The 21,348-nt window shown below is 35.6% G+C and overlaps 2 protein-coding genes across 2 annotated transcripts in view; one reads left to right on the top strand and one right to left on the bottom strand.

Annotated features, from left to right (window-relative positions):
• LOC129770295 (high affinity cAMP-specific and IBMX-insensitive 3',5'-cyclic phosphodiesterase 8) overlaps positions 1 to 21,348 on the bottom strand; it is a 495,796-nt gene that overhangs the window by 130,297 nt on the left and 344,151 nt on the right. The window lies entirely within an intron of this gene.
• LOC129770294 (mucin-2-like) overlaps positions 19,148 to 21,348 on the top strand; it is a 74,822-nt gene continuing 72,621 nt past the window's right edge. Inside the window, exon 1 of the mRNA XM_055773029.1 lies at positions 19,148 to 20,102. Coding sequence (XP_055629004.1) covers positions 20,097 to 20,102 — 6 coding nt within the window. The 5' untranslated portion in view covers positions 19,148 to 20,096. The remainder of the gene's footprint in view (positions 20,103 to 21,348) is intronic.

Here is a 21,348-nt window from a genome sequence, read left to right as displayed (position 1 = left end):
TGCGTCCGCCAAAAGTCACTGTTTGGTGCGCATTATGGTCTGGTGGAGTCATCGGACCGTATTTCTTTGAAAATGAGGACGGCGAGACGGTAACTGTGAATGGTGAGCGCTATGGCCGCATGTTAACCGATTTTTTTTGCCACAAATTGAAGATATGGATACGTATGACATGTGGTTTTAGCAGGACGGCGCCACGTGCCACACAACAGACCGAACATAATTTCGCGTTTTGGTGATGCCAATTGGCCGTCCAGATCATGCAATTTGAACCCGCTAGACTTTTTTGTGGGGTTATGCGAAAGACCGTGTCTATGCCAACTCTCCGCAAACTCTTGAACATTTGAAAGACAACATTCGTGAAGTTATGACCGAGATACCGCCCCATATGTGCCGAAAAGTCATCGAAAATTACCTGTTCCGGATCAAGGTGTGCGAGGAAGGAAGCCCTAGGTGGACATTTGAATGATGTTGTATTTCACACATAATGGCATAAACCAAACTTTAATTTGAAATAAAAGTTTCATCGAAATTCGAATTCAAAGTGTGTTTTATTCCAATTTACTTTCGGAATTTAAAGTTGGAAAACCCTGTACATCCAGAGGTCCTCACTCATTCATGCTTGAGTTCAACACTGTATTCTTGCTAAAATTTTTTGCGAATAGTTTTGCACATACGGATGTTCTTTATCAAATTAAAATTTGCAAAAAAAAGGAATTAGACCTAGTAGACTTTGTGCGTATCGTCAAGGCTTGCCTTGCTTCTATAGAGGAGCTCAAAGCAGATCATCATTCCGATAGTGCGCTTAAAGATGCAATTGATGTATCTGACGAAACTATGAATGACAGTAACGTCATCAATTGTCGTCGTTTATATGAATCGATTATAAACCAAATTATTGACGAAATGGTTTAAGGAACTAGATGAATACAAATTAGTCGAATCACGAAAAATTTGCCGACTTCGATGTCGCATTACCTACTGGGAATTTGAAAATGCTTATTTCATACCACTCGAAATTCGATGAAGCGAAGTTTTGTAATAAACTGACGGTTCTTTTTAAATGATAGTCATTATTCCGATTATCGTTGGACAAAACCTGCATCAAACCTTCTCCGAAACGGCTGGCCAGAATGATACTGACATTGCCTAATACAACGGCATCCGTTGAAAAAGCTTTTTTTGTTGTTCGACGGAACAAGAATCATTTGCGGTCGAGATCTGACCAGAAACGATTATTCGGAATTATGATGATGACTGTGGAAAAAGATTACCTTTATGACATAAGCCAGATGTCTTTATTTTAAGAGGAAATCAAGTTTGCGCTCATAGTTGACCGTAGGATTCTTTTGTTATATAGGCAAACCTATTATTATGCGGGTGATAGGGACCGCACAAAAAAATCGTGTTTGCTAAACAATTTGAAAAAAAACCTTTTTGTTATGTGGTGGATAGGGACCGCACTAAAAATCCTTAAGAAAATATCCCAAATCCTGATGATTCCATTCATGATCAACATTCGATTTCCTTTTTTCACTTTCATAAGCGGCCTACTCACTTGCGCAGATCATAAAATCAACTCTTTGCTCCTGTCAATAAGCTCCTACTGACATCTTAAAACAAACAAAACAAAACATGAGAATGGGAATTAACTGACACAGTCCCTATGTAGAGCGATAAACCGCATAAACTGGTTTTACTGTATAGATACATGTTGAGAAATAAAAATGTTAAAATCTGTCATCGCAATACAGGTAAACTTCGATATAACGTACATTTCATTTTCAAAATTGTACGTTGTATCGAATTGTACGTTATATCGAAGCATAATAAAGTACTCACAAACGTAGTCTATAATACATTATTGTGTTGCTGTTTTAGTAAAGTTAATGAATAACTTCAATCAGAAGACGAAGCCAGCCTTTCTCATGATGTTTTCCTTCGTACTGTTGATTAAAGATTGATTCATTTAGAATCCGAAATCACAAAACCAGCTGTATTTCGGGATTTATTGAAGGTACAAAACTTGTTTTAGCATCACAACACAGGTAATTCATTGTTTTATCAGAAAAAAAAAAATTGAAAAAACTTTTCCTTTACACTTTGGAAATGTGTACGTTATATCGAGGTAAAATGTACGTTATATCGAGTGACGTTATATCGAGGGTACGTTATAACGAGGGTACGTTATATCGATGTTTCCCTGTACTGTTGTTTTAATGTTGCAAATGAAATTGAACAGATAGCTCAGTTGGTCGAGCGTCACCTCTGGTCATTCTGTTCACAAGAAAATATATATGCATTAGACATTTTTAATAAAATTAAATAGTCATTCAAAATTTTCAACGGTGCCTCCATTCACAATATGTGGGTCGTTGTGCTGTCCCTCACCTTTAGGCATGTGCCAGCGCGAAAAGGGAAACATGCATCAAAGTGCAAAATGCACAGCACCATGGTCGACATTATACAGTCGCTTCTCATGGCGCTCGAATGGGGAGCAACGGTGAGAGCACAAACATCGAGCATCGAACAGCGGTGACGTAAAGTTGCTGAACCTTGGTTCCCCACGGCACCGGAGGCTGCTCGGAGATCACATCATCTCGAGCAGTAGATTATCGACGTAAGTTTCTGTATGCACGCACGCATGCACGAACGCATGCAATCCGAAGCATTGTGCTGCACTTGGAGTGAATAACTCGACGCGAAAATTATGGAAATTGGCTGCGCCCTCTTGGGTCGTATGCTCTGTGATTACCTCTCGCTCGCTGCTGATTGTGCATTGTCGTTCGTCATTTCACATTCGAGATGTTCCATTGCAGCTCTGAAACCGGGTGGGTGGATGGGTGCGATTCTGTGTCGCATGCGAATGGGATGCCAAAATGAGTAGATTTAGAATACGAGACGAAGACTCTTTTTCTCACGACTCGTTTCTTTGATGTGTGTTTAATGTTCAACAGTGTTTTTTTTTCAAATTTGCTTGTTCACACTGTTCTTCGCAAGAAAGCTACAATTAATCATCGAATGTTGTTCTAACTGTAGTCCATGGAAGCAGCACAATATCGTCATTTACAACGATTATATAGTTACGGCGTTAATTTTATGATGATGGATTTACGGCATGAACCCAGAATGCCGTGAAACAGAAGATGCCTTATGGAAACGCATTCCAAGAGCATCGTGTAAGAGAAGATAGAACGACATTCCAAAAGGATTGCCAATGAAAGAAAAAAAAAACAACGAAAGAATCATCATGACGACCGAAATAACGTTGATTGTGATGGGCTCATTTAATAGCTACATCCCATGCTTGGGCGAATAGATTCTGTCTAGAACAGGTCAAACCTGGCTCGGAAAGGTGACTGAAAATTATTTCAAACAAATGATGGGTGAATCAGACAAATGGTTGAATCGTAATCAGAATTAAGAAGAACAGTTATTGCAATTTGGTTTACAACAATTGTTGGTTAATTGATTGAACCATCTGGTTTTTATCCCATAACCTATGAGCAATTGTTATACGACTCGGTTTTGAAAAACGTTGATAATAATTGACATAGGCGTCAATTATTCAAATGATTTTTTATTTAGCATGTGTTATTACGCCCGATCGCAATGCTCACTGTTAGAAATGGTCTGTTTGGGAACCTACCTACCTTCCTTCAATTCGAACAAATTCAAGCAATACTCATTGAGCCCAATGTTACATAGTTGTCCCATGTTACTTTTTGACGATTTTCACTTTTCTTCATAAAACGGTGTTTTCATGCATAATCTTACGGAAAAACACAAAAAACACATATAGTTTATTACCAACTTTTGAATAAAACAACATCAAGCTCAATTGTCCCATGTTGATATTCTATTCATAACTGTCCCACCATGTATTTTTTGTAGATCCATATCGAATAAGTCGGTTCAAGTACAAGAATTTCATGTCACACTTTCAGCAGGCCTAATGCACTCTTTTCTGGTTTGGAAGAACGAACTAATTGTCAAACAAATAACAAAAAGTTTAACAGAACATGTGTTCACCTTGTTAGCGAATGCCTAATAACAATGAGATTTATATTCTGCGAAAGTGTTGCAGATCATTCATTTCTTCATAAAACGATGTTTCTATGCATAATCTTTCGAAAAAACACAAAAAATATATTGTTTGTTCCCAGTATATCAAAAAACAACATCAAGTTGTTTTCAAGCTTGATTGATTCAGTGAGGGGATCTCATCACATTTCATTAGACAATAGTATAGTGCTTATAAAAAACCCGGTGTATTGCTAAATTGAAATGCTTAAAGCTTTTGGTAGACACATATGTGAGAATACTTTGAATGCGTTTTTCTCAGTTGCCGATTTTGGAACATGGGACAACTATGCGTAGAACGGCAGTATATGTTGTATATAGCGGGTTAAAATTTGGTTCCCCTAATAACTGTATCTTTGTATCGATAACTCAGAGAGGTTCATCCGATCTAATATGGTTGTGCTGAAAAAAGTGCTGCTCCTAGAGGCGAATGAACTGCAAAGTTTAAAGCCTCTTAAAAACAAAGAAAGAAGAAGAAAGTGCTGCGACGAAGAACGATTGTGGACAGGCAGAGAAAATCATGTGATGTTGTGCTAGGTGAGCGCCGTTCGAACGAGGATTTTTTTAGCATACCGTAAAACCTGTTTTTATGCGGTTTTTATGCCAATTTTTATTTTTTGAGATTTTTTTGTGCGATTTTTGATGCATCAAAAATCTCGTACAGTTTTTTTGTGCGCCTTTTTTGCGGTATTTTATGATCTGCGTAAGTGAGTAGGTTGCTAAAGTGAAAAAACGAAATCGAATGTTGATCACGAATGGAATCAATAGGATTTGGATTAATTTTTTAAGCAAACTTTTTATATTATGAAATATTATAAATTTTTTTAAATTTAAAAAAGTTTTTCCCAATTCTGTAGCGAACACTATTTTTCAAAGCTACTGGTGAAGTTTAGTACGATTTTTTATGCGATTTTTTTGCCTGTACAAAGCGAGGAACGAAGCCTGTTGATTTCATATCCGTGCTGTACCAAATATCGCACACCACTTTCGATTCCTGTATACAAGTTTGAGCCGCGTAGGGGAGCCGCGGGTAAGACGGACAGTGGGGGTATGATGGACAGGTGGTTGATTTGTATTGTTGCATTATGAATTTCAGATTTCTGTTGATGAGAACCCCTTCTACATGCTATTCTAGAATATTTGAAAACATTTGGCCAATTATTTCGAAAACCAGTATATTTAACACTTTAAGAACCGGGAAGAAATCTGTAAGACATACGCCTGGGACCGCACGCTTTGACTTGTGTGAAGTTGCTTGTTTTGCTTGCAAGTTTGCAGTTCATCCGCCTCTATGTGAAGTTAGCGGATGAAAGTTCAGCGGATAAAAGTTTTTGTTGCGTGCAAGTTTCTGTTCAATGTTTTGCCGGATTTAATGAATAATGAATTATTTCAGTTGAAATAAATTGATTGTTAATCGAGTAACAATCTTCAAAATCATCTCATTAGATAAAGAATTAAATCATTCATCTTTCCACATAGTTCATTCTTTTTTTCTTGATCGTGACAGAGAAAAGTTATAGACTGAAACGTGAGCGGTCAATATAATAAAATATACATAATTTTTGAAGATAAAAAAAAAGGTGTTCGAATAGATTTATCGAAGTAGTTCGATAGACAAATATTTTACCTATCTTGCAGCCATAATTTTATTATTCGGAAAAATGTCTGAGAAAAGTTATAGCCCCAGTTGTATGGGAGAAATTAATTATTTTAAAGAAAATTGAAAAAAGTTATTTGAAAGGACCGAAAACACACTCTCGAGATAGTACTCATTTCAAGCGCAAGATAGCAGCATTAAACATAAATCGGATATGACATCATAACGAATAATAGTGTTTTCAGATCCAAAGTATGCTCATGAGCATACTTGATAATAACGAAGTAAATACTTGGTGAATGCTGTTTTATTCATACGAAATCAGCTAAACATCCATTTTCGAAAAGTAAATACTTTGTTGTTTCTTTCATTCATACCAAACGTAGTAAAAACTTAATCTCACTGCTCGACTGCTCGAATGAAGTAAAGTAAAGGTGAATTTTGTTTTTATTCATACGGCCTAATACCCAGCAACCAAACAAAACGGCCCTTTTCAGGAGGGCACCAAATCATTATCAAAGTGTTTAACGATGTAATTCTTCAAACACATCCAGAATCAACAGATCAACAGAAGTCCGAATGAGCTAATATTTCGCATAGCGTATATTATCCTGCAAATCAACATTTCGTAGCAAGTTCCGAATGAAAAATCGATATAACTATTTTCATTGACACCCAAAACCATACTTTTCGTTTCGTTCTCCAAAAAAAACTTTGACCGTTTTGCGCCACTCTCCCTGAAGTCCGATTAAGCTTATATTTATATATTATAATATATTATAATATATACAGTGCAAGGGATAGCAACATTAAAAATAAAAAATATAATTTGACTACCCTTCCCTGAGCATCTAACTGGCTAAATATTCACATAGTTTTCACTCTCCGACACTAATGGATCAGGATCTGCTGCTTCAATTGAATATGAATCTATCGCTTTACGTAGTCCGTACGATCCTGCTACTTCATGATGCATGGAGAGGTTCGACATGTAGGGGAGGTGGGGGTAATACCGATGTGTTAAGTAGAACTTCAATTATATCGTTGGAAACTAATGCTTAACAAAATTTAAATGCAGTTCCTTCCAATTTAATATACTGTTTTCCGGATTGATTGGCCTAATGTTTTACAAAAAAGTATTTTTCAATGTTTTTTTTACTGAAATTAAAACAGACCGAAAAGTAGATCATTTTTCGATGCGGGTAATATGGGCATATGGTGGGGAAATATGAACAGGTTTGTAATATACGAAGCGTAGAGGGTTATCGTTCGCGGGAGAATAATCCCTCCCATCGTTCGTTTGTTCAGCAATTGAAATTGAACAAACAGAGAAAGTGAGCGAAAAAAAAAAATCACTTCCCATCATGTATTGGATGTGATATCAACATCACAACATCACTATCCATTTCGCCCCACCAGTACAATTTTTACAATAATTGAAATTACTCAACTAATATCGCTTCTCTGTAGTATATTTCAAATCACGTTGAATTCAAACATCCATTAATGCATACGTGATACATGAAAGAGAGAAACGAATTCATTTTGGTGGAGTCACTTCAATATGCAATGAAGTCCATTTGACGGGGAAGAATGAAATTTCGAGTCGTAGAGAGAGATAGCAACTAAACGCCCGAATGACTGTGGAGTCATGTTGACGGAGAAACTGCTGGAAGAAACTGAAACTCATTTCCAATGGAATACGAAAGCGAATTCCTTCATAGTGCCCTGACTATCCTCAGTTGAATTTGACTGAATATGAAGCATGTTCAAGTCTCTTCACGTATCGAGTATGTTCGAGTATGGCGGAAATTTAACCACCAATAGCATTTAAAAATCTCTTCAATAAACTATAACGATGCTACAAACAAAAATACATTTCGAAAGTAGAACCCTTCAACCCGATGTTGTGCCACGAAGTATGAACAGTAGTAGATTAAGTAACCTGATTAGTTCCTTTTTATTCGATGGGGCCCTATTCTACTGCGGCCACCCATAATTAGCCCAAAATAGGAATTATCGCCTCTGTCAATCAACAAAAAATTAAAAGTAAACATTTCATCAGCAATGACAAAATAAATGTTGAAAGCATCAACTCGCCGGCTTTCTTCCTCCGAAGCTAATTCTCCAATTCATTGGCTTGTGAGGGGCGAGAGGAAACGTTTTCTCCTTCACACGATGATGAGATAATACCGCTTCCAAATTCGCACGCAACTGATATAACTTTTTGCTTCACCATCACCGCAGCAGTGAGTATCTTTCTCCACCCGTTCAGGGGGCGGCTTGGCAATCACTTTTAATGATTCTGATATCATAATTTCCACTGACCATCCGGCCTGGGCACAATATTGACGTGGTGACGAAGGAAACGTAAAAACAGAAACCGAGATAGTGGTTTCGGGCCGAGTTGTTGATATTATCTAATTTCCCCTCCCCGGTCTACTTCTGTTCCTTCTGTTCCTCACCATCATCCGTCACGAATTATCATCTCAGAGCGGGCCAAAACCGGTCGGAGAGGGATGACCGCCGGAAGTGCAGTGACTCAGCAGCCGTCATTGGGCCACTGAAACGCCGGGAGCCTAACAACAACGTTCGTGCTGGGAGGATCAAATTTCTAATCTTGCGTGGGGTCGTCACAGCAAAGGGAATGAAATTGCCGCTGGGAATCTGTTTCTAAGCGCGAGGATTTATTTCGGCTGAAGAACGATGCTGCGGTTGAAATCGATTGTCTTGCGACAAATTCAAACCAGAATTTTCAACATAAACCAGTGGATAATTTGAATCAATGAATATCACGCAAAATTATTCTGCATCAAAATTTTTTCTTTATTGGTTACAAAAATAATGAAAAGCAAGACTGCTTTCGTCGCAATTGCTTCGCGTGAAAGTATTTGCATCGATCGTGGAGTGACAGTGAGTGTTTCTCCCGCAAATTTTCTGCTTCGCGAATGCCAGACCGTAGAGTCGCTCGTTTGACTACGCACACCCGAGGTTGTGTGAAGTTTATGTGTAGTTTCCCAGCGGCGGTCTCAACACAGCAATTTGTGGCTTTTACCAACTTTACAACCGTAACGTCGTAAAACTAAACTACCAGCATTCCAGGTCTCCTCCTTCTACTCCTCAACTATGCTAAACGATTCTTCTCGCGCTGCAGATGAATCCCCCTCGAGGGGACAATTTTTCTACATAATCTCGCTGCATCCGCACCGGTGGTTCTGCATTGCATTCCGACAATCGTTGCGGCCGGTGTCGATCGGCCAAGTTGTTTCGTTACTCGGCAGTGGAATACAAATAAGACAGTTAAAATTTTAACCCCTTGAATTGGTCTAGTTTGTCCGATCCGAAACGTGCTGAAGCAAGAGTAGATAATCGATACCAATGAGTTACATACAAAAGGCTCACCGAGAATGAACAGAGAGATTCTCGGCTGCATACCTTTCGAACGGATCATGAAAAGGGAACCGTCCAAAAATTTTAATTGATGGTGATTCTCAGTCGAAAAAGGGTTTACGGTTCCCATGGAATCTTGTTCGAAACATTCAAACGTGATACAGGTGGAGAGGTTGAGGATTACTGACGAAGTGAAATGGTTTCTATTTCATGTCTCAAATGTTTGTCCGGTTTGTGTTGTTTGGGAACGGAGGAGTAATCAATTAGGATACAGCGGTATTCTGTTGGAACTGGTCTCTAATATTTTGAAATAGTGAGTTGAATCATCGAATCATCGCTCACATATTTTTATCGCATTTTTTATTACGCAGTATCAATGCATTATTAATTGTGATAATAATCCCCTACTTTTATGCTTATAGATAGATATTGTGTGAGACTTCTTAACCCTTTATAATGCCTGGGAAACTAGGCAAGAATCTATTCAGACTTCAGAGAAAATAATCCTTATATGAGAAAGAACTCACATTTATCTTTGACAAAAAATAAACTATTGAAACAGTTGAAAGAACTGGTGCCAAAATAGTTGCCACTACCCGTTAACCCCAAAAACACTTCTTTTTCTACTTTTTCTTCGAGAGGCTTCAAACTTTGCAGTTCATTCGCCTTTAACACTTTATAAGGCCGTAGAAACTAGATAACAAATCGACTCCAACTCAATATAGTTGTCACGGCCTAACAAAGGGTTAGGGCACATTCGACTCTACGTAAGATGAATTTTTCAAAAATATTTTATTTTTTTGTATTTGAGTTAACTAAATTCGGAATGATAAGTGTTTTTTTTAGAAAAGACATCAATAACTTTGAGTAGGATTAAGATATTGACAAGTTCTGCAATGAAAAATGTTCGTTTTTATGAACTCTAATAATAATAAGCTAAGTCGTTCGAAGACAGTTTTCATGTAGAATTTGAAATAGAAAAGTTTCGTTTTACATTATTTTTTCATCAAGTCAAATCATTTGAATGACATAAAAGTAGACATTTGGAGAGCAGTCCAATTCACTTCACTACCTGCGTTTTCTGGTAAGAGATCGATAATCAGTCCAGCGGTTTTCAAATGTAACAAATTCTCAAAAATAGCTGGCGTACACGATATCTCATGTTATTTTGAACCGATTTATGCCGAATTTATATGGATACGTTCTGTATGCATCTCTCTATCGCATAAACCTTTTAAAAATGTTTTTGAAACGCCATTTTTCTCTTGAAATCAGAATCCAGGGCTAACATTGTTTACGCCATGGCCCAACTTTTTTTTTGAACCCTCTCAATTCATCTGGTTGTAACTATTTAAATTATGAATATTTTTTTCCGTTTAGTTTTTGTTTTATTGTTAACAGATAGAGAAAAAAATAATGATATAATAGATAGTAAAAAATATTCTTTGTTTTATTTTTTCCGAGCTCGGAAAAAAAGTCTGATAATCGTGCCTCTACACTAAAATACCCCCTTAAGCTCTAATTAAAAAAAATAAAACGCTACGTTTAACAATGCTGTTGCTTACATTCGAAAGATGAGAAAATTTGATACAGAGTACAGTTATGAAACTTTCAAATCAGTTATGAACTGTAAAACTTAAAAGTTAGTGATTCTAACTTTTCTTAATTTTATCCAAAAAAATACATAATAAACATGAATATTTCTATCAACACAATTGAAGCTCCCTAATCGTTCTACAATTCGTTCGTTGGCCCTCAACTCCTATCTTCTATCTTATCTTAATTTCGCAGCAATATAATTTAAAACAATTCCTGGTGAATCTTCAACTAGAATCTACCAAAATCACGATTTTTACTTCACTGTACTCATAATAGCCAATTAACTTTCACTTCAACATTGAAATATTTCATTTTTTTTCCAAGGCGTTACATAGCCAGGAATAAGTCATATTTGAAACATAAAAAAATTCTAAAATTGTCTAAAAATGTATATAATCGAATCATATATAATCGAGTCTGTATATAATCGAGTCCGACCTGTACTCACGAAATTGGGAAAAAAGCAGTCTACCATTTTTCGAAAGGAATGAATAAGGGTTTGAGTAAAATTGGAAGATTTTTTTTCTTTTCGATATATCCTTTTTTGGTTGTGTAACATTCTATCCGAATACCATTCACCCGAAACACGTTAACCCGAAGCACATTTATCCGAATTTAACAGATACCCGAATGACATCAACCCGAACGTACCGTTTACCCGAATGAAAAAAAATTCAGACAAATAAGATTATGAGTTTTGTTGAATGATGGAATGAGTAAGCAACAAAAAATACGCAGTAAAATATTAAATTGTAATGATTCATTTTTAGGAATCGGTGTAGGCACAATTAACATGTTGTCTTCCTTCCATTCTGTATTGCTCTTTAAGGAGAGACTCCGGTCTGTAAAATCGAAGAAATTGAATTTTTGTTTTTTGCATTTTGGAAAGCTTATGTTCTCAGATATGTTGTCCTAAAATGATTTTTTGATATTGAATTTCGTTGGAAAGTTACAGCCAGTATGAAGTATGAAGTCACCTCACCGTGAAGTATTGCTGAACGAATTTTAAAACACGTTTTTTCGAAACCAAGTTATTTCAACTGGTGGTATTGATATCCTAGGATCTACTTTTATGATTTGGCTGAATTTTTTTTATCAGCATGTAAAAATGAATTTTCCAAGGCGTTACATAGCCGTTTTTTGATATCTCATTTTTTCAATTTTTTAAAAATCGCTGTTTAGAAATTTTTCATGAAAATTTTCTCATTTTTAACAAAAATGGCCGCCGTTTTGACAATTTTTGAGAATTTTCAAAAACCCCTGTGTAACGCTTTAGGTATTGTCCTAACGTTTCAAAATATTCGTTGGAATTTGTTCTACGACACCCCGTTGCTTCAGAACCGACATCACCAACGAGGAACCGATTTTCAGACAGCATTTACGCATCCAGCTGTCAACAGCTTCATAATAATTATTCGTGCACTCAAAAAATGGAAATACATTTTCAAATATACCTTAAACAATAACCAAATTTCCCGAACACTTCAATTTACTCCTAACATCCGAAAAAAATCCACGAAAATTCGTTATTTTCCGACCATACAGACAGGGGTCCCCCCCTTAAGGCTAAGAGATAATATAGAAATGAACACGGATTTTGGAATATTTTTTTCGAATATTAGGCAGGTTATTTTAAAATAAAAAATATAAAGCATATATGTCCTGAAAATGTGAAAAGAATTGGTAAGAAAACAAAATATGGTAATTACGTGTTAAGGTAGTAGTCCGGTGTGACGGGTTCAAAAAATCGATAATTTTTTACATTTTTCGGAAGAAAAACATCTTAAAAATAAACTCAAAAAATTTCAGACCGAAATTTTAAATATTTTTAATGTTATAGCTAAAATAAGAGAGCGCGCCGTAGTGTGTATGAAAGCGTGTGACAAATCTTTAAACGCGTTTTTCTCAAAATCAAGTTTTCGAAATTTCGGGGAAGTACTGACTCACCGTTATTCTAGACACACACATCTAAATACGTAATCTTTAAAACATTTAATTTTTTTACTAATAAACTATTTCATTTAAACAATTTATCAAAAAAAAATTGATTTGAGAACTTTTTTCACAAGTCCGCCATTTTGCATAAGTTTTGTTTTGTTTTATGCATATTATAAGTTAGTTCATTAATATAAAGTCTGCAGAATAATAATATTTTTGAATTTTTTATTTCAGATGACTTCGGAAGGCTGTGTGCTTCCCCGAATCAGCTCATCTTCTTTTCGAGGACTCCTCTCGGACGTCAAATATTGAGAACAAATTTATGTAAAATAAAATAAAAAAATGTTAATGTAATATGTAATGTAATGTAATATGTAATATGTAAAATTTGTTTTTCTATATTTTAAAACGCTAATAAAACATGTAAGAAAATTAAACGGATCGCATTTTATTTTCTTGTTAAAAAAAATTATGAAAAAACGTCGAAACTTCGGTCGTCACATGGGTTACTACCCTCATCGCAGCACAATTTGTATTATGATTTTTTTTTCGTAATGATATTATAATATTTCCTTCCACAATTTTGCATAATCTTTCATGTAGTTTAGAAAAAGAACCCAAATCTAGAACTTGTTAGGTTTCTCGTCAAAAAACTGAAGTTGCAATATTAGGTGAAACACAAGAAAAAGTTGTTGTTATAAAAATTTCCTTCCTGTAAAAGTGCTCAAAGTGCTGTATGAGTGACATTTTGGTTATGTGTGGGTTATTTATAGATTTTTTTTTGAGAATTGAAAAAAATTGTTTTTGGAAAAAATGAATTTTAATTTTTAAAACAATTTTTTTGTCAGAGTAAATACTAAATACTGTTTTAATTTTGGTATTTTTTCATGCAAATTGAAACAATCAATCAAACTACATATCATTCTCCAATCAAAATTTAGTAGGTTTTATAGTTTTGACCAACTTGACCAATTACACCCACACGAGTAGTTTTTTAGGTTACCTTTTCAATGGCCCACGGATCTTCATCGCCGTGTATTGGAATAGAGGATAGGCGATAGAAAACTCTTCGTGCGGATAGTCACGAATTATATTATTGTTTAGGAAATATTTAAAATAGAGGAGCTTCCTCGGTTGTCTTTTTTTCCTGTATTATAGTGACTTTCAAACACATTTCGGCTAGTTCGTCACTTTTACTTCCATGTTTTGTGTCTTTTACTTCCAAGAATGTCGGGAGCGAGAATTGAACTCGTGATCTCTGCGTGAGAGGTATGGATGTTACCACTACGCTAGATCGCCTCCACAGTTGTCTTTTTAGGTTGCTCAATGTTTTAAAAAAAATGAAAATTGAAATTAAGTTTTCCTAAAAATGTATTTATTTTAAATTGTGGAAAAAAATATATGAACAGCCACCATGAATTTTTAAATCAATAATCGTGCTTGATTGATTCAAGTGAGGGGAACTTTTCACATTTCATTAGACAATAGTTTACTACTCATAAAAAAATCCAGTGTATTGCTAAACTGAACTGCTTAAAGCTTCTGGTAGACAAATATGCTAGATTACATTGATTGCGTTTTTCTCAGTTTGCTGATTTTGGAACATGGGACAACTGTAGCTATCTGATATGGTGCTGCCAATGGTCAGTCGAGTTGGCATGAAATCCGTCTATAATCGCCTTCAAAATAGCCCTCTTTTGAAATAAAACACTATCCAACGAGCAATCCTGTCACCGAAACACTATCAATAGCTGTATTCAGAAATTCCCTTCAGTACACGCAGCGAATTCTTTGTTATGTCGTTATGGGAATGTAGCAAAATTATATAAGATTTCGAACGCTTAGAACTCGATAATTTATTGATTGATCGCAAAGGTGTTTGAATCAATCGATTCGTATTCTTTCTACGCTTCTATCACAAAACAAAAATTATGTGATTTTTTTTTTCAAAATTGAACAATTGTAAAATGTCCAGCATCATCCAAACGCGCTAAGTCCTAGGTTCTGATTGGTCCAACTTATTTACCTTAAATTGTACCAATCAAAACGAACAACTAAAGGAGCATCGATGTACAATTTGAATATTTTCATGTCATTGCGATAGCAATCGTTGCTAAACATCGTACATCATTCTATTCAAGGAAAAATAGAAGAAGAAGCCGCGCTATAAATACCTCGTTCGCTCTGCTATCGTGGGACCAAACGCACAACATTTTTACTTCAGAACGCATTCTCAGAATAGGCACAAATCAAGCATAGTTCAGAGCTTGCCTGACCCACAGAAGCAAAGTATGGAAGAAACATTAACTAGACACGTGAAAGAATAATTTCGTCTCCAATTCAATTCAAGTCCTAATTCAGCCAGCGATCAACCAACATTCACATAAAAAAAGGGTCTACGCAAAATCTAAGGGAGAATTCACTTCGTAGACCCGATAGTATGTTGTGAATGAAAGAGACTCGATAAGAAAATGTATCGCATTTGTTTTCATACCGTTTGATGGAGAGGGTTTGTATGATTGATTCACACGTAAGCATTGCTGATTTTATACTTTTTCAATGATCGATAATGACGGTGGTGGAACAAATACAGAATCGCCTGAGGTTGCTGTTTGTGTCAGCTGAATAGCTAGAAGAAGATATACATCGGAGAACCTCTGCACTGCGTGTAGCATGTGCATTGGCAATAAGAACTTTTATCTCGACATATGGCCATGACATGGTATTGTTTTCGGGAGAACATGAACGATTCATGAATTATGGTATGTTCCCTCAACGCTGCATTCTTCGAAAGATTACTGAAGATGATAATATGTTTCGCAGCAGGTGCTGTCGCCACCGTCACTACAAAACCGATTCGGATCGGATTTTCTGTTGAACAACATCATTTGCGGATAACTCCTTTATTGGAGTAACCATGTTATTGGTAGCGTTGGAGTAATTTTGCTTAGAGATAACGAAAACTACGTGGATATATAAAGAGTACAGTGTTCTAGTATGGATGCGATCTGTATCTTTCAAGCTAACGGTCAGGAGTTCAATTCTTATTGCGGATATTTTTCCTTCGGAATGGAACTAAATCCGTGCTCCTAGTGACGAACCAGCAAAAAGGCTGAACATCTCTATAACACAGCATAAAGAAAATGTGTTCAAGAGTCGTTTTAGACAGTGAACAAACAGTAGTAAATATTAATACTGAGAGTTAATTTGACAGTCTTTTCAAATGGATGTTTTATTGCTTTGAGAATCTTTTACGCTCCTCAGTGTAAGCATTTGTTATTCGGCCATTGACGAATTTCATGCCAACTCGACTGGCCGTTGGCAGCACCATCGCAGATAGTAGTGAAACGTTGTGGGTATTAAGACATGGGTCATTTTAGCAACTTTGCATACTTGAAATATTCGAAAAAGAATTAGACTACTTTTTGGAAAAAGACAAATTTGTTTATCTATATCTATTTTTTCAGAATTTTAAAAGCATAAGTTTTCAAGAAAAATGGATTTTAATTTTCAGAATATTTTTTTTTCAATGAATTTTTTTCAAAATCTTTGATAATTTTTAATGAATCCCAAAATAATTTCCTACATTCCATTCTTTGACTAAAATTCTGTAGGTCTGATTGGTTTTTTAAAGTAGTTTTTTGATTTTGAGTTTTTCAACTTTTTTTTCGAAAAATCTTAATTTTAAAAATATAAGATCTACAAAAAGTTGGCCAGAGAATGAAATGTAGGAAATCCCTTAGGTTTTCATTAAAAGTTATCAAAGAATTTTTTGGAAAAAAATTTCTTTGAAAAAAATATTTTGAAAATTACAATTCATTTTTTCTTGAAAACATATGCTTTTAAAATTTTGAAAAAAATTGGTATAAATAGCCCTTAAAATTTCCAACAAGTTTTCCATACATCGGACGATGGGTACATTTACATGGAAAAAGTTTATCGTGTAACTTTTTCGTTTTTTCTTTGAAAAAATACTATCATTGTTTAATTCGTTTTTATGTATAAATTATCGAAAACTTAAATGTTGTTTTCTATATTTAGAAACATGTCAAACGTGAGAATTTACACACAAAAATGTAAGCAAAGCGAAACATTATTTTTTTTCAGGAGTCTTCATACAAAAATGACTTATATGCCAAAAACTACAAAAAGGATAGATAGTTGATGTCTTCGACAAAAGTTTATATTTTAACAAAGTCTGAAACTTTGTCGAATACACGATATCGCTATGTTGACTTTAAACAAAATTAGTATAAGTTGTATTTTTTTCAAAGAAAACATGAAAAAGTTGTTGTTCGAAAAACTTTTCCCTGCAAAAATGCCCATCTGCCGATGTATAGACGACTTGTTGAAAATTGTAAGAGCTGTTCATATATATATATATATATATATATATATATATATATATATATATATATATATATATATATATATATATATATATATATATATATATATATATATATATATATATATATATATATATATATATATATTTTTTTTTTTTTTTTTTTTTCTTCCAAAAAAATTTTGGTATTTTTTGTGAAAAATTAAACAATTCCCTACATTTCATCCTTTGACAAGAATTTTTTAGGTATCATAATTTTTTAAATTATATTATTTTGTAAAAATTAAGAAACAAAATGGCTTTTCCAAAAGGTAGTCCAATTATTTTTCGAATATTTCAAGTATGCAAAGTTGCTTACATGACCCATGTCTTTACACCCACAACTTTCACTGCTATCTGAGATGGTGCTGCCAGCGGCCAGTCGAGTTGGCATTAAATTCGTCCATTACTACCAATATTTTTTTAATTTAGTATTGCAAAACAGTTTATGTAAATACAACTGCGTGCGTCGTTTTGTATGAGAAAAAGTTGATTTCATCATGTGAATAAATCGTAATCGTAATCGTGTAAAAATATAAAAAATTGAATATATAACTGAAAGTAAATTACATATATTTCTTTCCATTCCATTCCTACAAAATAGAATTTTTCGATTGTTTTCAGGATCCAATTTTTTGCCCAATTTTCGCCTGAAAACAGCCTTATTTCAACAACCATCATCACTTTAAGTTCAACATGTTTTCATTTTCTTAAATTTTTGATTATCAGGTCTTCAACTGTATTGTAAACTAAACAATTCTTCATACCTCAAAGTCACTTGTTCAAACGAATTTTTCATCTGTTACATGAAAACACAAACAACAAACAATGTTCAACGAACCACTGGAATAATCTTTTTATTGCAACTGGCCCTAAATACTTCTGAATAAACAAAAATGCATTGCTTCAATTCGAATGACGAGTTAGAATCGTCAATCGTTACGTTGACGAAACAAGCGCATGACGAGTCTCAATCGTCAAATGTACTTTATGAGCAAGAAGGCAAAACTTCAAAAACAAGAAAGTAGAAACTTCCCCTTCGGAACAATATTCCGAGCTCATACACAAGTAAACGATCGAGAGTTAATGAAATTCCGAATATTTAGCACAGAGGAGTAATTTTCCATTCGATCCTCGATATCTCAGTAGCAAATAATCGTACCTAAGAATTCATTCTTAGAAATGTTGTATCTTCCAGTACCAAGCAACCATTTTTCGTGAAGTGACAGTAAACATTACTGTCATCAGTTACAATAATTCCCTTACAAAAATACTATAATGGGTATTTAATGAGTGTCACTTTTCAATGATTTAAGCATTGAATTAGTTTCGCTAAAACTAAACATAAACATCTACTAAGATTCCATTATCTACCTTTGCCCAGTTGTGACCTATCTCAACAAAACGTCAATCCTAGCAGTGGCAGCTGCCGCAGCAGCTCCATCATCCTAAGCCGCAGCAGGTCTTCTCGCGCTCTTAACTTCCCGCGATGCAGTGCGATGTGCGATCTTGGTTCGCTGGAAAAAGGGCTTTCGCAAAAGCAATCGCGCTTCTTCAAAATATGCAGCAAAGGCCGCGAGGGTCAATCCCAACTGTTTACGATCGTTATCGGTGGGGCGAAAAACGAGGTAACAAAAACCTCCCCTCTCGCTTAGCCACCCACCGGCGGCAACCGGCATTGGAACGGAGAGTCTGCAAACAAACAAAAAAAAAAGACCCCAGCGAGACCCAGACTTTCGATGGCCCCAACAGCAAACACAACGCTGAGTTTGTACTTTCTCTCGTGACGCTGTCAATTTTTCCCTCGGCGTGGATATCCATGCTGCGAGTGAGTGCGGAGAAAGAGCGAACCATGATCTCATGGCTCCCCAAAACGTGTGCACCACTTGGGTCGGAAGGAGTTGGTGCTCGAGGTCTCGCGCAGGCAGATCCACCGAAATTGGCCGCTCCAGCGCGATCAGTCGCAGTGCAGCAGCTGCATCCAAGAGTCGATCGCCGCGTAATGTATTCTCTTCCTTCAACTTTAGGCTTCTCTGTTTGTAACTATGCAAGGGTTACATCGTAAAACGGGAGACGTGGCGAAGAATATCGTCGGAAGCAAGAAAGAAGAAAGTGAACTGTTCTACCTGCATCGATACCTGTTGGGCTCGGAAAGCGCAGCATAACAGTGAGAAGTGATGAATACGAGCGGAAAGGATAAAAGAATCAAAGTGGATTAAAAACCGGCTCGAACTGCAGGAGAGAAGAAACCGAATCATATCTGAAAACCGATTGTACAAGACGAAGTGAAGGTAAACATTAGAAGATGAGATAAATGGAGAAAAAAACCTAACAAAGTCGATGCAATTCCTCTTCATCACCATCAATGGTATTGTGAGAATTTTTTGAGGTATTGCCGAACGAAACATAAAAGAAGAAAAACACGAACACATTCAGAGTGGATAAAAAACGATGACTAGAGAAATAGAAGAAAAGAAGTGCCTTTGAACAACGGAAAAAATAGATTACTATGGGCTTATCATAGTACCATCATCTATGCTATCTGTCTTGCTTGTTCTCTCTGTGGGAGATGCGGAGGTGGATGAGGTTCAGCGATGTTTCGGTAGCGTCCGAGGAATCAGTTCAAGTTCGGGCCTCGCGGGTGAAACGTTAATTGGCAGTGGTGACCAATCGAGTGGAAAATTGAACGCAAAATTTCGGATTGCGAAAGTTTTTGGCAGTTTGGGAAAAATAATGAGAATGAATTACCGTGAGATAACAGTAAAGTGCGTTTCGGTGTTAATATGGTGATGATCACCAAATGCAACTGAAAGTATGGGAAGTGCGTTTAACAAAATACACAAAAGTGAAAAGAAGCATATTATAGGAAATAAAGTGAAAGCCAAGCGAGTATCGTATAATTGCGATACTATCAGTGTTTAATCGAAGGTGCAGAAGTTTGTCGTGTGGATACAGTGTGCGAATATTAAAAAAAAAAACAGGACCGCCTCAACTCCCCCTTGGAAACCCCCGTTTATCGTTCAAGAATAAACATATATTTCATCGGAACTCGATTGAAAATAACGGATAGCCGCCGATCATCAGTGAGGTCCGAATATTGCTGAAATGGAGGTAACGAAGATCGTTTTATTCTACACTGTTTTTTTTTGTTAATATGGGCACTATTTTCCCTTTCATTTGCGTGGAATGAGAGCGAGAGTGAATAAAACCGGCTTTTTTTCGCTTATCGAAAGCCACAGCTTTGCGTTTCGCATTTCGGGAAGACATTGCGCGTGTAGAGATGTTCAAAACTTGCGCTGGGGCATTTGAGAACTTTGAAATTTCGGAAGGCAAATTTGGTATTTTGTAGGAATAATTTTGTTTGGCTTTTCCGATTTTATAAACATCCACATTTTTGGGTTTGCAACGTAAATTAAATTATGTTTAGTTCTCGATTTAGCTGGTAAAAGTTCATCTGCTAACGGGTGACAGACACAACACAGACACAAATTAAAATAAATTTATTCTATCAAAAGCAATGCCTTATCAAAATCCGTAGTGTAGCCAGCATTTACATGAAATAATCTCTAAAAACTAAATGGTTTGATTTTTAGCCCCCAATAATTAAAAACCATACGCTTTAAAAATCACACTTTACTATCTGAAATTTATATTTGAATTTGTATTATTTCATATTATGTTTTTGTTCATTTAGCATTATCTTCCAAGGAGTATAATATTCACAAACTTTCAGAATTTGCTTGAGTAAATATTCCGATTTTCCGTTTAAATTCTTCTAATTAACTTTTTCATCCATCTCGACACTATTCTATGACTTCAATTCATTATTGTTCACATTCTATTTATTTATTCTTCGTTTTTTGTGTGTATCGAAACTGCCAACACTTTACCGTTTTACTTGTGGTGCAGGTGTGTTTTTGATGTAAGTTGAATAATATGAATGATATGATAAAGGCAATTCAGGAATCATGAAGATTCTAATATTATCAATTTACCCTTCAAGCGAACAGGCATGTTGATATTTGACGGTTTGCATCAAACGATACATTACGACAAAATTACCTAAGCGGAATTTTGTAAAACCAACTTTGATGCTGGCAATCAGTGAAATCATCCTTTTTACATATGTTATTATTTCTTCTTGTGTGGGAATCATTTATACATACTCGATGCTGATGCTAAAGCAATTTTTATTGTGGACAAATATTTCTACAAAAATCTCGCGCAATCGGACTCAAACCGTCGGACGAGGATTTTTGAACCTCTAATAGGAAAATCGAAAGCAATTTAAATCCGTTATTTTAAATAGTCTCACGTTCTTAATCACAATCTATGATCAAGACATACCATGATCATT

This window comes from Toxorhynchites rutilus, chromosome 2 (assembly GCF_029784135.1).
Source record: "Toxorhynchites rutilus septentrionalis strain SRP chromosome 2, ASM2978413v1, whole genome shotgun sequence".
NCBI lineage: Eukaryota > Metazoa > Arthropoda > Insecta > Diptera > Culicidae > Toxorhynchites > Toxorhynchites rutilus.
Note: the sequence above shows the minus strand (reverse complement) of the source record. Positions and strands in the feature narration are given on the sequence as shown.